Source organism: Lepidochelys olivacea (assembly GCF_965140295.1).
Source record: "Lepidochelys olivacea isolate rLepOli2 genome assembly, chromosome: 3".
Taxonomy (NCBI): Eukaryota; Metazoa; Chordata; order Testudines; family Cheloniidae; genus Lepidochelys; species Lepidochelys olivacea.
Window position 1 is genome coordinate 55,638,116 of NC_140413.1, and position 17,349 is coordinate 55,655,464.

The 17,349-nt window shown below is 42.5% G+C and overlaps 1 protein-coding gene across 2 annotated transcripts in view; it reads right to left on the reverse strand.

Moving 5' to 3' along the window:
• Window positions 1–17,349, reverse strand: part of LMBRD1 (LMBR1 domain containing 1) — a 238,221-nt gene that overhangs the window by 139,932 nt on the left and 80,940 nt on the right. For both annotated transcript variants that reach the window (XM_084624095.1, XM_084624096.1), the window contains exon 7: window positions 6,280–6,353. In XM_084624095.1, coding sequence (XP_084480221.1) covers window positions 6,280–6,353 — 74 coding nt within the window. The remainder of the gene's footprint in view (window positions 1–6,279; window positions 6,354–17,349) is intronic.

Here is a 17,349-nt window from a genome sequence, read left to right on the forward strand (position 1 = left end):
AACTAGATGAGCATGATGGTCATTTCTGACCCTAAAAACTATGAGTCTATGTTGTCTTTTATAGAGGAAGGATAGAGGGACAACAGATGGAAAAGAATATGTAGAGGAGCCATCTGTAGCATAGGAGGCCCTGAAAGGTGTGAAGTGGCCTATTCATGTCAATGTGACAAAAATCATAAGAATGGTCATACTGGGTCAGATCAGTGTCCATTTAGCCCAGTATCTTGTCTCCCAATAGTGGCCGGTGCCAGATGCCTCAGAGGAAAAGAACAGAACAGGGCAATTTATCGAGTGACCTATCACTGTCATCCAGTCTTAGCTTCTAGCAGTCAGAGAGGTTGAGAGACACCTAGATCATGGGGTTGCATCCCAGACCATCTTGGCCACAGTCACTGAAAGACCTATCCTCCATGGACTTATTTCTTTTTTTAATCCAGTTATACTTTTAACCTTCACAACATCCCAGCAATGAACTACATAGGTTGACTGAGTTGTATGAAGAATTATTTCTTTTTTTTTTTTTTTTGCTTTATTGCCTATTAATTTCATTGAGTGAACCCTGGTTCTTGTGTTATGTCAAGGAGTATAACACTTCCTTATTTACTATCTCCACACCATTATTTTATAGACCTCTAACATATCCTGTCCTCATTCACCTCTTTTCCAAGCTGAGCAGTCCCTAGTCTTTTTAGTCTGTCCTCATATAGAAGTTGTTCCAAACCTCTAATAGCTTTTTTTGGCCTTCTCTGTCCCCTTTCAAATTCTAATACATTTTTTTTTAAGATTGGGGTGACCAGAACTGCACTTAGTATTCAAGGTGTGGGCACACCATGGATTTATATAGCATAATAATATAATTGTCTATTTCTTTTCCTAAGAGTCTGTTAATGTTCCCAGCTGAATGAGAATACCCCATAGAGACCTGAAACAAAAGCTCTGAGATGTGTTAACTGCTCCATTCATCTCAGTGGGTTTCCATCCCCCTTCTGAGTGCTTTACAGAATGTGATATGCCCTACCCAAAGAGGCAGGATTTCCCCAGATCCTGGCTCACCTGGAGGGCAGGGAGGGAATCTCAGATACTCAGAAAAAAGCAAGTTCCTCCCAGAACACAGCTCATATGAGGCAAGTAGGGAGGGGTTCCAATCTCTGTACATGGGCATGAGCTGGGGGATGACCCTAGTGCACACACACAAGGGGCAATGAAATGGGCTCAGACCCCTATAGGGGTAAGATTCCCCCAGAATGAGCACACACAAAAGGAAGTGAGAACGTGGGGCTAACAGGGGCCCTGACCCCTATTCTCTCTCAGTCCCCTGGCAACTCATCCCCACATCCCTCTTTCCACTGTCCTACCACTCTAGACCCCCAATCTCTCTCCCCTCCCAACCATCACTATGTATCCACCTCATAATCCCCCCATCTTGCTGCAGTGACAAACCTTTCTCCCCTAATCCCGCACTTCTCCTACCACTAATACTCTCCCCACCCAGGAAGTAGTCACCTGTCTATTTCCCCCCAACACACACACCCAACCCCATTACTTAGGTGGGTGCAGGAGGTTGGGTTGCCATGCCCCTTAACTTGAGTCCCCATGCTGTGAGCCTCACCTACCATTCAACCTCTTTATTACCCTTTCCATAAGCCCCCACTCCTCATTTCACCTGTCATAAATATAAAGGGAAGGGTAAACCCCTTTGAAATCCCTCCTGGCCAGGGGAAAGCTCCTCTCACCTGTAAAGGGTTAAGAAGCTAAAGGTAACCTCACTGGCACCTGACCAAAATGACCAATGAGGAGACAAGATACTTTCAAAAGCTGGGAGGAGGGAAAGAAACAAAGGGTCTGTGTGTCTGTCAATATTCTGTCTTGGCCGGGGATAGACCAGGAATGGAGTCTTAGAACTTTTAGTAAGTAATCTAGCTAGGTACGTGTTAGATTATGATTTCTTTAAATGGCTGAGAAAAGAACTGTGCTGAATAGAATAACTATTTCTGTCTGTGTATCTTTTTTGTAACTTAAGGTTTTGCCTAGAGGGGTTCTCTATGTTTTTGAATCTAATTACCCTGTAAGGTATCTACCATCCTGATTTTACAGGGGGGATTTCTTTATTTCTATTTACTTCTATTTCTATTAAAAGTCTTCTTGTAAGAAAACAGAATGCTTTTTCATTGTTCTCAGATCCAAGGGTTTGGGTCTGTGGTCACCTATGCAAATCGGTGAGGCTTTTTATCCAACATTTCCCAGGAAAGGGGGGTGCAAGTGTTGGGAGGATTGTTAATTGTTCTTAAGATCCAAGGGTCTGGGTCTGTAGTCACCTAGGCAAATTGGTGAGGCTTTTTACCAAACCTTGTCCAGGAAGTGGGGTGCAAGGTTTTGGGAAGTATTTTGGGGGGGAAAGACGCATCCAAACAGCTCTTCCCCAGTAACCAGTATTAGTTTGGTGGTGGTAGCGGCCAATCCAAGGACAAAGGGTGGAATATTTTGTACCTTGGGGAAGTTTTGACCTAAGCTGGTAAAGATAAGCTTAGGAGGTTTTTCATGTAGGTCCCCACATCTGTACCCTAGAGTTCAGCGTGGGGGAGGAACCTTGACATCACCCCAAACTGCGTTGCCCCTATTCCCTACTGCTCTGTTCCCTAATTTTTTTTGGGGGGGTGAGAGTGGGAAGGGTTCCTATTTCTAATTTTTCCCCAAATAATTAACTTTCCCCTTAAAATCCAGCCACTCAATCCAAAACACTTTTTGTCTTAAGGAGAAGTTAATCACAAGCCACTACCCATGTTAATTCAAGAGTGGATTCACAGCCATCAGGAGCACTCATTCATCCAGTTATTATCACCTCTTAGTTTAACAGTACAAGGCAGCAGAGAGCAGAAAGAAATCATTTGGGATGGGAAGAGGCTGTGACTTGGGAATCTCTTGGACTAAATTTTGATCACTAACACCGCCCAGCACTATGCACATCGAATTTAAAAGCAGTACAAGTAACTCTTTGGATTTTAGGGCACTTATAAGAGTCAAGTTTAAAGCAGATAAAATGGTAGAAACAGAAACCCTCTACCCTTTTTTCTGTATTGGTATATGCACCATGTAAAAATATTTATATTTTCTTGAATACTGTTCTCAATTTGTACAATGCTGTAACTGTTGTATTAAAGTGTAATTTTGTAAATATTTACTTCCACAGTTACATTATAAGATAAAATATGTAAGGAATGAAGTACTTTAGAATATAGGCCAACACTTGATGGAGGTTAGGAAGACTCTTTCCCTATGGGCAGGTTAATCCATAATTATCCACATTAGGGTTTCTTGAATCTCTAAGGACATAGTAACTGCCAATATCAGTTAGAAAAAAAAAAAAAAAGATGGCCACTGATCTGACCCAACACAATTGTCATGTTCTTAAAGTGATGAAAAATTCAAGGAATGCCTCTGTTATTGCTCTCCTCAACTGAGGGAGAATATTATGTTCACAGAAATTGAATAGTGCCAAAGTTCTCAAAGGCCAACCCCAGTAATAAAACACAAACTGAAGTAAAAACACCCACATTTCTCTTCTGCTTTTAGTTCATTGTCAATATTTCCAAATGAGCATAAATTAAATCATGGAAAGTTACATAATTTTCTGCTGGTAATCAAAGTATTAGAAGGATAGTTTGTAAAGACAGTGTTAATTGCTGGCTAAAACGTAGATGTTACATACAAATGAACTTTTAAAATCTACCACAGGAAAAAAAAAAATGTACTGATTCAGGTGGTCAGTCAAACTGCAGGATAGAAATCCACACACACAAATATTAAGAAAAGCCAGGATATTTTTAGTGGGCAAATACTGACAAAAAGGATCAATATTCCTTGATTAGTAAATTCTTTACTTTGTGCTAACTAGCACTTGTGACAGATATTATGAACCCAGGCATATATTAAGATCTCTATCCACTTTATAAATGTATTCTATCTCTGTGACAGGGATTGTATGTTGGTTTGTTGGGGAGTGTTACTGAGCTCTGTCTAGAAACTAAAATCAGTGGGACCCTGCAGACTGATAAACAGTACCACCCCTTGGGTGAATTGCATATGTTGATTCAGATTAGGTGCAAGGGACCCAGGAGACAAAGGAAGAACTTGGGGTATAAAAGGCCACCTTGAACTGATGGGGGACCAAGAGCCTCGTTCTGATTTAACAAAGTGATATGAGCCTTTAATCCAGGGGACAAAAATCCCACACTGAGGGTTTGAAGGACTGGAACTTGCCAGGGTCTCTATAGGAAAGATGAGGGACCTCTGGTAAGCTTAAGTATGTGTTTAGACCTTTTATTAATACATTTTCTCTAAGGCTTTTGTCCTTAAATAAATGTACTTTGCTCTGTGGAAGCAGCCTTTTTTCCTTTTTCTGCCAGCATCCTGACGTGTATAGGGCACCCACCACTTTCTGCCATTTATTTAAGTCTTGTAATGGTCTGTTCAGCCTTCTGAGTGTCATGCTGATATATCGGATTTCTTCCTCAAATTGTTTGTGTAGTGTTTCTCTAAGACAGTGGTTCTCAACCAGGGGTCCATTTACCCCGGGAGTACACAGAGGTCTTCCAGGAGGTACATCAACTCATATAGATATTTTCCTAGTTTTACAGCAGGCTACGGAAAAAGCACTAGCAAAGTCAGTAAAAACTACAATTTCATACAGACAATGGCTTGTTTATACTGCTTAAATACTATCCACTGAAATGTAAGTACGTTTATATTCCTGCGAAAGTAAGCAATTTTTCAGTAACAGTGTGCTGCAACATTTTTGTATTTTTATGTCTGATTTTGTAAAAAAGTAGTTTTTACGTGAGATTAAACTTGGGGGTTAACAAGACAAATCAGATTCCTGAAAGGGGTACAGTAGTCTAGAAAGGTTGAGAGCCACTGCTCTAGGCCACTCACTTTGTCTCTTCACATATTATAACTTGCCATTGAAGTTGGAAGATGCCACCAACACAAGTGTGTCCTAAATATGTCCATTGTTGTCCTCTTACTATGTTTGATGCTTTAGATTGGCTTGTTCTACTTAGAATTTCTGATGTTGCAAGCAATTATTTCCAATGAACTCTGAAGATCTTCTGCAGACATTTACTTTGGAAGGAGGAGTTTCTCTCATCAATTTCTGTTGTAGATTTCCATGATGCTGCTCTGGTGGTCTTGCCACTGGTAAACAAACAGGCCAGGTCCACACTAAAAAGTTTGACGTAGCTGGGTCAACCTCTCAGGGATGTGAAAAATCCATACCACTGAGCAATGTAGTTAAGGCAACCTGCTCCTCCCTGTAGTAAGGCAGTGCTAGATCAATCTAAGAAAACTCTTCCATCAACCTAGCTACTGTCTCTCAGGGAGGTGGATTAACTACAGCAACAGGAGAACCCTCCCTGTAATGAGTGTCTTCACTGAAGTGCTACAGAAGTGCAGCTGCAGCATTTCTTTTGTAGACATAGCCTCAGTGTGGATGTGAAAAAAAACTTCAGGAGCTAAGCTAGCTCACAGGGTTCCAAAGTGAAAAGAATCATGGGAGCAAACCCAGTTGAGCCAGTTATGTTAATACAGCTAGTTACCAGGGAGCTGCAGCCCAGAAATCCAGTCCCTGATCAGATGAATTGCTTGGAAAAGGCAAAGCATGGGGCCGCAGTGTTCTGTTTTATACCCTTAGACCCATGTGCTTAGAGGACACAAGTCCAGGCATGTCTTGTGAGCATTACTGAGTCCCCATGCAATACTGAGCAATTCCCCTGATGAGGCCTTGTGCAAGTTAGTCATTGCATTGTAGCTTCCTTGCTGGACAATGGCTATTCGACACCCATCGGGTGTTTGTTACTTTCCTTGCTGTTCTCTCTGGGGAGCTAATATTTGGCTGATTCCCCAACTTACAGTATGTTTTAGTGACAATCATACAACACAATCTCATAACTTCATATGCATTAATGATATACATATTTAGATAGAACAATGACTTTCAGCAGATCATAACCTTTCTCCTTTATACGCAATATCTCAATTTTATACAAGTAAGGAATAATGGGGATTACAGGGTCCTCCCCCAAGGTATAGAATGTCACAGCTACAGGGTAGAGGAACTTGACAACAAGCAGAACCTTTTATTATGCCTTAGTGTCTTCCAGCTTTGCCTTTAATATGAAAGTATTTCGACCTAAGACTAATTTTTTATGAGAATTGCAAGTCAATATCAACAAAATAGCAATACAAGGCAGCATTAAAGGTGTGTGTAAGGGGATAGAGACTTACTGTGTACGTGACAGCTGCCAACATTCCAATCAAGGTCAAGGAGCTAATGGAAAATGATAGGGCAGCCAAACCATCTGTAATATAGAAGTGGAGAAAAGCCTAATGAAAAATTTATATATAAATGCAAGACATGCCCCAGAATGGAGAGTAGATTGTTTTCCTGAAGTTAAAAAAAAATATTCACCCTTAGTTAAATTAGATTGGCTAACATTTTAAATCAACCACAACAATTAGTTAAAACAGAATTATGATGTTAGTTTTTTAATTACATTCCGATCCAAGTAAAGCATATGAAAAAAGTCATAATAATCCTAAAACATGGGATAAAACAAGACAATTTGAAAATTTAACAAATGAGTGATTAAGTCTGGCATTATTGGCAGAGGGGAAATGGGGGTTGACATGTAAATAGACTATAAAAAGTTTAATATAGCCGGGAGATTAAACTGTGATGTCCTTTAAAGATTAACAAGTTGTGCTTGATACCCTAGACAGGGGAAGCCAGTGAGGGATATAAAGAGGGGTGATGTGTTCAAAATGATCTATATAGCATGATTTTTTTAGTGGATAAGACAAGACTGCATTTATCTAGGCTGGAGAAAACTATATAAATTTGAGTTAATTTGAGATAGTTAGAAAACATCTTGATATTTTTGATTAAGAAATTTATATTCTTATGGGAAAGACTAATGTGTCATTTTCTTTTAAAATACATACCAATTGGGACTCTAGCAACCATGTACATCGGATAAGAGCTATTCAATAAACCCATGCCCATAGTCCTAACTATTACATTCTTATTTTCAATTCCTACCACAATTTTGAACAGGACCCAGAACAAACAGAATTCTCACTTTTTCCTTCAGTGACAAGCAGCAGTCATTTTACTTGAACATGTCCCTTCAAAAACTTTAAGCAATCGACATATTTGAGACCCAACATTTCATCTGCCATATAAAAACCATATTTTTCCAGTAAAAGGTAAAAAAAATGCACCAGTGAGAAAAGTGTGTCTGATGCCACAGTCTCCAGAAGTAGTTAGTTTTTCATCAGTTACCTTCATACACACTTCTGAATGGCATACTCAGTAACATTATTTTTGCTTTATTACCAGCACTATGTAGATGAGCTCAGATGGCCATCATCATCTATGCTTAGATATTCTCATTCTACATGTAGGGTTGAGGGGAAAAAACCCTGCAATTCTGTATTCCTTCCTATGAAAAACAGGATTTCTATTTCATAAGTATTGTAGTAGTTACCTTCTCTTGCATAGCAGTCTCGTGATTATTTTTCTTTTTGGATTTATTGTTTATACATAAACCCATTACATTAATTCCACAAAAGAACAAATTGGTCTAGATGTGCTAAACTATAAGGTTCTAAAGAGAACATAACATACCCACAAAGTACTTGCTGAAACAAAATATAGGTACAGGTATCCTATTTTAATATCCATCAAGATCAGGTACAGTTTAATGGTCTTCCAATCCTGAGCGATAGAACATTAGTAAAAATATTAATGAATGCCCAAAAAGCGGATAGCTGACCAGAAACACACATGGCAAAAGCAAAGAAAAACTGCTGAAGTACATCTGGAACAGTGGGTAGAAGGGGGAGCGGAGACCTATCAAAGCCAGTGCCCTCTTGACCTAGAATTATGCAGGGGATTCTCCTATTCTGGGGGCACCATGTGACTCCACCTGCTCCTGAGCCATCTGAACTGAGGGACCAAAGAAGTTATTGGAGAAGCCAGACAGAAACTGAGCCAGCTGGAGCACACAAAAATAGCTTAAAGCAGGAGCCTGCAGACTCAGATGATGATCCAACTAGTTTTTGAAAGCGTCTATTCTGGGCATCTTCCCCTCTGATGATTGCTTATTTGCTCCCTCAGTCTCTTTACTTCAACCTGACTCCACCTCACCTCTGTGCTCCGCTCTTTACATTCACCTTTCCCTCCCTTACTCTCTCTTTTAATGTCCCCCTACCTTTCTTTTCTCTTTTGAACTAATCCCCTACCAACAAAACTCCAAAGAAAAGCCAACAAAGAAGTTACATAACTAACAGTGGGGTGGTAGGAGGTATTGTTTCATGGTCTCTGCGTGTATATAATGTCTTCTGTAGTTTCCACGGCATGCATCCAATGAAGTGAGCTGTAGCTCACGAAAGCTCATGCTCAAATAAATTGGTTAGTCTCTAAGGTGCCACAAGTACTCCTTTTCTTTTTGCGAATACAGACTAACACGGCTGTTACTCTGAAACATAACTAACAGTGTTTGCAAGCCACCATATTGTTCAAGTATCAGAGGGGTAGCCGTGTTAGTCTGTATCCACAAAAACGAGGAGTCCGGTGGCACTTTAAAGACTAACAGATTTATTTGGGCATAAGCTTTTGTGGGTAAAAAGAAGAAATGGGTTTTTTACCCACGAAAGCTTATGCCCAAATAAATCTGTTAGTCTTTAAAGTGCCACCGGACTCCTCGTAGTTTGTGTGTTCATATTGTTCAGTTCCTTATAGGTTCAATCCCTTCACTCCCACCCTTTATCTTGTGATGCCCGTGTAGCAGCTGAGACTGAAATTCTTTCCATTTGTACCTGGGAAGGAGTGTGACCTTCCTGATGTAGATTTGGCTACAGTTATCCACATCTTCCAGCTCAAGATGAGACTAGTGTATGGAAGTAGGTGGGGCTATACCTTGAGAGCACCCAGAAGCTAAAGTTTTAATAAAGCAGCAGCCACAGTCTGCACTAAATTGCAAGTCATATAGATGGCATGTTACTGTTAATCCACCATTCCTTATTGTGGAGTATCAGCCTCTAGAATCAGGGGTGGGCAAAAGTTTTGGCCTGAGGGCCACATCTGGGAACAAACTGTATGGCGGGCCATGAATACTCACAAAATTGGTGTTGGGATGTGGGTGGGGGTGAGGGCTCTGGGGAGGGGCCAGAAATGAGGAGTTCAGGGTGCAGGAGGGGGCTTTGGGCTGGGGCAGGGGAGTGGGGTGAGGGAGGGGGCTCCAGTCTGGGGGTGCAGGCTCTGGGGTGGGGCTGGGTATGAGGGGTTCGGGGTGCAGGAGGAGGATCAGGGCTGGGATCGAGGCCACAGAGACCAGGATGGGGATCAGGGCTGGGACACGGGGAGAGGCTCAGGGGTGCAGGCTCCGAGTGGCGTTTACCTCAAGCAGCTCCCGGAAGGAGCGGCATGTCCCTTCTCTGGCTTCTACATGGAGGTGCGGCCAGGCAGCTCTGCATCTGCCCTGTCCTCAAGCACTGCTCCTGCAGCCCCAGGTGGAGGGCTGGAGGGGGTCATTGGAGGTGGGCTGTAGGAGCCGGAGCAGAGCCATGCAGCTGCTTCTGGGAACTGTGTGGAGTGCCCCCCCCCCCCACTTGGTGACCCAGCTGGAGTGCCGGAGCAGCGGGGCAAGCCCCAGAGGAGCTCAAGGGACAGCTTAAAATGGCAGTTTGCCCACCCCTGCTCTAGATGGAGCTGAAAGTATTGGTTTTAAAACTAGAGAGACTTAAGGTGTTTTAAGAACCTGGTTTTCTGACAAAATTGTCTCTTTCACCATGCCCACCTCAGTTACTATCAGATGACATACTTTCTCAAAGATGGCAGCCCTATATTTTAAAAGGAAGGGCGGTTTCTGTGACAGACTGTTATTCAGGAAGGTTCTTGAGCTTTGGATTTCTTCTTCCCTTCTAGGTCCTTTGAAGTCTAAAAGTATTTTCTAGGCATGTTGAAAAGCACATCTTTCTTTCAGATATTTGGAGAGGGGATGCACTAACTAGTACAGTGGAAAAAAGCTGGGTTATTTTGTGGGCAAATATTACATAGATTTTGTTGATTTGTAATGTGTATTTTTAGTTTTTGTAAGTGTGGTCAATGTGTATTGTAAGAATTTTGGATTATGTCTCTGCTCTTACAATGTTATGACGACTGCTTTCAACTCAGTTATTTACATTAATTAAACCTTTCAAGGTAGACTGAGCAAGCAAGTTATTTAAAGTTGATAACAAAAGAAAATAAATATTCTGGGTAGGGGAGATTTAAAACAGGATGTACATTTATGGTAAAATCCCACTAAAGAAAATAAGCATTTTTAAAACTGATTGAACAGGACCTTGTATAGAAGAGAAATATGCTGCATTTTTCTAAACAAATAGTGCACTTTATATGGATGTTATTTTTCCAAGTGTAGGATCATTCAGTGTCAAGTCAACCAGCAATACTATAACTACTATCAAAACTTCTTTCCAGCTTCTCATTCTTATCTATGTGGTATGTCAGAGTTACATGAAATTTGAAGTGTTCCATTTTAGTTAAACAAGGATAGTTGCTGGGTTTTTTTTAGTTAAATGATACTAGTAACAATTACACAATTAAAACACTCAGGACTAGTTCAGCTGCATCTATTGTCAGCAACAGGAAATTTTCCTAGTGTAAAACAAACTAAGTATAAAATTGTACATACCCAAAATCTTCAAGCCATTTTTATGGATCCCCTTCAACAAAAACACATTGTCTGTTTGTAATTCCCTATCACTCAGATTTGAAAACACCCAGCATATTAGAATGACGATTGACGCATTTCATTTCAGTATAATGTAAATCCTAAAATAAGTTACACGTCAGAACTGCTAGTAGCACTTTTAGAACTCCATGTTCCTTGGTTTGCAAGCTATCATTCTAACACTTGTGTTTTGACAGAAAGCAATCATCTGTAACTTAACAGAAAAATTCCATTAAAAGAGTTGAAATTCCCTTGAACGTTTGGAGATTTCTTTGATGCAATACTGACAGTTTAAAAACAGTTCTACTCTGAAGAGACTGTAAAAATGACACCTTCTTACTGAACATACACACACATCTTCATCCATGCTGTACATAGAACCAACCATCCTTTCTTTATTGACCAAGGACCAAATTTTGCCTTGACTTAGGTCAGACAGAAACCCTTTGAATAAAGAAGTTTTTACTCTTATTAACACTACAAAGCAAATATAGCTGTAGGAGAATGATCTGGATTCTATTCTGGCCTGGCTTTTAGTCAACACAATGATTATAACCAGAATCTTTACAGATGAAGATGCATAAAGCCATGAAAAAAGTTGGACTTCCAGGTTGCACACCGAATTTGCAGGCCTAGCAGTTAAAAAAACCTTACTACTTGTAAACATATCAGATATGGGGTGTGACGTAGCACTCCATATGTTTTATGGAAATATGCTTATGAATATGACAACTAGAATAAGCTTTAAGCTAAATACTCCTTGTACGGTGGCATTAGAAAGCTTGTAATCTACTAAATTGTGTTCATCCTATTTGTTTGCATGTATTATTTCTATATCTGGGGTTAGGAGAATAAGATATGAACTTGTATCACTGATGTAAACATATTAAATGGAGGCCATTAAGGGTGCTCCAGAAACAATCAGTTGTAAATGGTCATAGTTACTTGAAAGCCTTCCAGTGTACGTGTGGGCCAGCCCATGGGGAATGGAAACTAGCGGTCTTACAGTAACATGTGACCATGTCACCCAATAACGAAATCCATCCTAAATCTGGTACTTTTCCAGTTAGAAGTAGGGATGGGGAACCAGAGAAAAGATTCCTGCCTTTTGCCAAAGCTATAAAAAGGGGTTGGAGCAGGACAAAGGGGCTGCCAGTCATGAGAAAACCCCTTACCATCTGAGATGTCTGCAGGAACTAACAAGGACTGTACCAGAGGAAAGGATTGGGCCCAGAGTAGGAAGGAGTCTAGTCTGTCAAAGAAGCTTACTGGAACATCTGAGGGTGAGATGTTACCTGTCAGTTTCTTAATGTATTAGGCTTAGACCAGCATGTTTTTGCTTTGTGACTGACTTTGTTCTGTCTGTTATTACTTACTTAAATCCTACTTTTGTATTTAATAAAATCACTTATGTTTATTAATAAACCCAGAGTAAGTGATTAATACCTGGGAGAGCAAACAGCTGTGCATCTGTGTGTGTGTGTGTGTGTGTGTTTTAGAGGGCGGACAATTTATGACTTGTACTCTGTATAAAGCTTATACAGGGTAAACAAATTTATTTGGGGTTTGGATCCCATTGGGAACTGAGTGTCTGGAGACAGGTAACCTGCTGAGCTGTTTTCAGATAAGTCTGCAGCTTTGGGGGCATGCACCAGACCCTGGGTCTGTGTTGCAGCAGGCTAGCAGGTCTGGCTCAACGAGACAGGGTTCTGGAAGTCCCAAGCTAGCAGGGAAAACAGGCTCAGACGTAACTTCAGTACATCAGGTGACAGTCCCAAGCGGGTCTCTATGACTGAACCCATCACATGGGGTATAAGTGCATACATCATAGAGTCATGGGACTGGAAGGGACCTCGAGAGGTCATCTAGTCCAGTCCCCTGCACTCAAGGCAGGACTAAGTATTATCTAGACCAGTGGCTCTCAAACTTTAGTAACCCACGGATGCCCATTTTGATTTAAAATTTTGCCACAGAGCCCCAAACCCCCAGCTTATCCCCAGGCCTGCCACACCCCACCCCTTTCCCCAAGGTCCACCCCACCTCTTCCCACCCCTCCTTTTTCCCGCCCCCGCGCACTTCCCTCCCAGCGCCTCCTGCATGCTGGGGAATAGCTGCTCCCCAGCGTGCAGGAGGCACTGGAAGGCAGGAGAAGGAGATGATCAGCAGGGCCTGCTGACACCCTGGAGTTCCCTCACAGACCCAAGTTTGAGAAACTCTGAACTAAACCATTCCTGACAGGTGTTTGTCTAACCTGCTCTTAAAAAACTCCAATGATGGAGATTCCACAACCTCCCTAGGCAATTTATTCCAGTTCTTAACCACTCTGACAGTTAGGAAGTTTTTCCTAATGTCCAACCTAAATCTCCTTCACTGCAATTTAAGCCCATTGCTTCTTGTCCTATCCTCAGAGGTTAAGAACAATTTTTTTCCCTCCTCCTTGTAACAACCTTTTATGTACTTGTAAACGGTTATGTCCCCTCTCACACTTTTCTTTTTCAGACTAAACAAACCCATTGTTTTCCAATGTTCCCTCATAGGTCATGTTTTCTAGACCTTTAATCATTTTTGTTGTTCTTCTCTGGACTTTCTCCAATTTGTCCACATCTTCCCTGAAATGTGGCGCCCAGAACTGGACACAATACTCCAGTTGAGGCCTAATCAGTGTGAAGTAGAGCAGAAGAATTACTTCTCATGTCTTGCTTGCAACACTCCTCCTAATACATCCGAGAATGATGTTTGCTTTTTTTGCAACAGTGTTACACTGTTGACTCATATTTAGCTTGTAGTCAACTATGAGCCCCAGATCATATTGACCCCCAAGTGCTTTTTGAAAACAGGGAACAAACTCACTTTTGAAAGTTTTACCCACAATCTGAAAATCAGAGTAAAATATAGAACTTCGATGCCAATTTTATAGTCATTTTTCAGAATATAAGAGCACTTAAAAGTGAAGCAAGATGTCCTGACCAGTCCACATTCAAAATCTGGTCATCCCATAGTAAAAGCATAACCCCTTCACCATTACAATATACGAGATCAATAATTTAGCAATTAAACAATTCTAACTCTAATTATCTGTGAAAGCAAAAATAAGTTATCTAACTTTCAGACAGATGAAAATTGTTTCTTTAGTAATATTAATATTTTAACAAGTGAAAATTTGCTTTTAAGATTGTGATACTACCACCCCCACCCCACATTCTTCATAGAGATACTGTTATAATTATGGCATAACTATGATGTATTTTATGCAAGATAAGGCATGTGAGATACTGTAAAGGTTATGATTTACTAAATTATAATCCTATTTGTAAGCATCTGTCATTTTTGTATCTGAAGTTAAGAATATGGTTTATGCATCTATTAAAAATGAGTTTACACCTGGGGAACACCCACTAGACAGAACGCAATCAGTCTAGATGGCTTGCTGGGAAGGGCCATTAGGGAGAACAATAGGTCTTAGAAGATGCTAATCTCCTACCAAAAAGCATTCCTGGGGATGCTGCAAACAGCCTCTGAGTTAGAGCTGCAGAGACATGTGACCAAGTCACCTGGTACTGGATTTCATTATACTAGTGTTTTTCCGTTGACAGAGGGTAGGAATCAAACTGGGAGACAAAAGATTCCCGCCATATGCAAAAACTATTAAAGGCAGAGGAGTGACATCATTGTGGTTCATTCTTCATTGACTCCCTGTCCAAGAAGGACGACTGCTGGAAACACCTGAAAACAAAGACTGGACTAGGGGAGAAGGGTTGACCCCAGGCTAGAGGGTTGCTTGGCCGGTGAAAGGAATATCTGAAGTTAAGCTGCAAGCAAGAGCAGAGATTCTTGAAGGCAAGCTGTAATCTGCCTAAAACAAGGTTTAGGGTGAGAGTTTGCTACTTATAACCAATTTCTTTAGTATATTAAGCTTAATTGTATGTTTGTTTTATTTGCTAGGTAATCTGCTTTGATCTGTTTCCTATGTTTTCTTATTGGCATTTCCTGACAGTCAATGGAAGATGTATTTTGAAAGACGTCAATTGTCCTACAGCACAGGGAAATCGAATTTTTTTGGGTGGCTTTGCCTTTCAGATAGAGGGTTCATATTTTTGACTTTCAACGACTTCTGTTATTTCATGCTTGCATATGCAAAGACATACTTTACTGCTCACATGAATCTTGGAAGGGCTCCTCTTCTTGAAGTTTTATTTAAAAGTTGTGCTATGGAGCAGGGGAATCGAAGGAGAGTCCAAGGACTCGTCTAACTCCTCCGCCTGAAGACCCGGGTTGGTAGCAACCCTCTTCAGTAGCTTCTGCTGCACTTTAGCATCATCCAGAGGAACCAGGAGCCCTGTTATAGCCTTGTCTGGTGATAAGAAGGAGGATGCCGGTGTCGTAGGGTCCTCCACAACCATTGGTGGCCCAGTGGCTTGCTCCTCTACTCCCTCTTGGACTTGCGCGGTCCTTGTGCCAAGGCTTTGTGCACTGGAGAAGATCAGGAGAGAGAGGCAGCTGGTCTTGGAGGCTCCGAACACAGAGCAGGGAGGCCCGGGTGAACCCCCACAGGTTCCATGGGTACCACAGTGCCAGCCACTGTACTTAAGGCCACGGGGCTGGTTTCGGTGCCAACAGTGTCCCGCCGTCAGGGAACCTCGCTCTGAACCAGGGCTGGATCCTGAGCGGTCGCTCCCAGGCGACCAGGACAGAGCAGAATAGTGGCTCTGCCCCAACCGATGCTGGTCACTCTGCCTGGAGTTTGATCTGAAACGGGGTCTTGGGGACAGGTGGTACTTGACGGATCTGTGACTGTCTGAAACCGGCAATCTACGTCTCGCACTTGACAAATGGTACCAGGATGAGGTGCAGGACCAGGAGTCAGAATGGGCCCGCACGCGGTGATGCCCTCCTAGGGGATCGGTGATTGTCAGAGGAATGGTAGCGTTGATCACTTGATGGGTCCCTGGAGCGATACTGTGGTCTCGGAGATACCGGGTGCTGGGAACAGTACTCCTGCTGGAGGGCATGTGCTTCCAGAGGTCTGCACCTGGTGTTCGGCGAGCTGCACCTCGAGTCTCTCTGCCAGTACCCAAAGTCTGGGAACTGAATGAGGCTGTGTTGCGTCTGCCTTTCACAGTCAGAGACAGGGCGGCTCTGGGAGGGCGAGCACTAGTGGGACGTGCCCTGTGACAGGGAACTATACCGCTGAGGTGGGGACTGGGGCAGTCCAAATGTGGGTTTACCCCGTCACCGGGGAATCGCAGAAGCCAGTGTGGGCGGCACCAGGAGGGACATGATCTCATGTGCTGCCTGCAGGGCCTCCGACATGGACAGTACCTGGAGCTGGTGGAGGCCTCTGCCACTATCCGGGGTGGCTTGCGGGCAGGCTACCCCGCTCAACCAGAGCTTTGGCCTGAGATTCATATAGGGGGTAAAGACTTGCCCGGCCCGGGACATGGCTCGCACACAGACTTATCTTTTCCCTTGCGGGAAGTTGGAGACCGAGCCCGTGCCGTCTTCTTGGTCGGAGCCCCGGATGTGGACTGGAACCGGCCAGTGAACGGTCCCAGTGGGACACTGCGTATCGAGGGCACAGGGCTCGATGCTGAGTCGGAGCTATGCTCCGGTGCCCAGGGTAAGGGCCAACTCCATAAGGATCACTATCACTCGAATATTGCACTCCTCCTTAGTCTTTCACTTGAAGGACTTGCAAATTTTGCACTTTTCACTAACGTGCCCTTCACCCAAGCAACACAGACAGCTGCTGTGTGGATCACTAATGGGCATGGGCCTCTTGCAGCAATCACAGGGCTTAAGGCCTGGGGACCAGGGCATGCCCCATCCCAAGGCAAAGTCCCGTTTGGGACCTATGAAGTCTAACTATAGCTAAGGGATTTACTAACACTAACAGAAAACTATATACACTATCATACAAGAATTAACGGAGTTCGTACGAACAAGAAAGCAACAGAGCCAGCTAAAGCAGCTACAGTTCCAGCATGGTCACTGGTGGCAAGAAGGAACTGAGGGTGGGGGGAAGCCGGCAGCACCTTATATACCGTGGCATAGGCCTGCCACTCCAGGGGGGCACCGGAGCCCAGTCCCCGATGGATATTGCTGAGGGAAAACACTTCTGGCACCAGTGCATGTGGTGAGCACGCACCTAAGTTGAATGGACAAGAGAAAGCACTGTAAGAAGAACTGGATTATACAGCAGAAAAAGTAAACTGGAAAGATTTTCACTAATTTCAGCTTAATGTCAGATACTACTTGGAGCAATAGTAGGCACAACATTTTCAGAAAGCAGTATTTTTTAAGTTGACAACGTCCCTTTCATGGTACTCATTTACTTAACTAAAACTCCAGGAGATTTTTTTTCCCCCCAAACATTCTCTTTCTCCAAAAGTTTATATTGAGCTAAACTAGCCCTGTAGTCAGAGTATAGATGCTTTGAGTTATGACAAATATCTTCAAACCCATGACACTTATCTGTTGAATCAGTGTGTAACCTGAAACTGTTTTTTCTAGTTAGCTATCCATCTGAAACTACATCCTTCGTTTCAAGCCACCATGCATG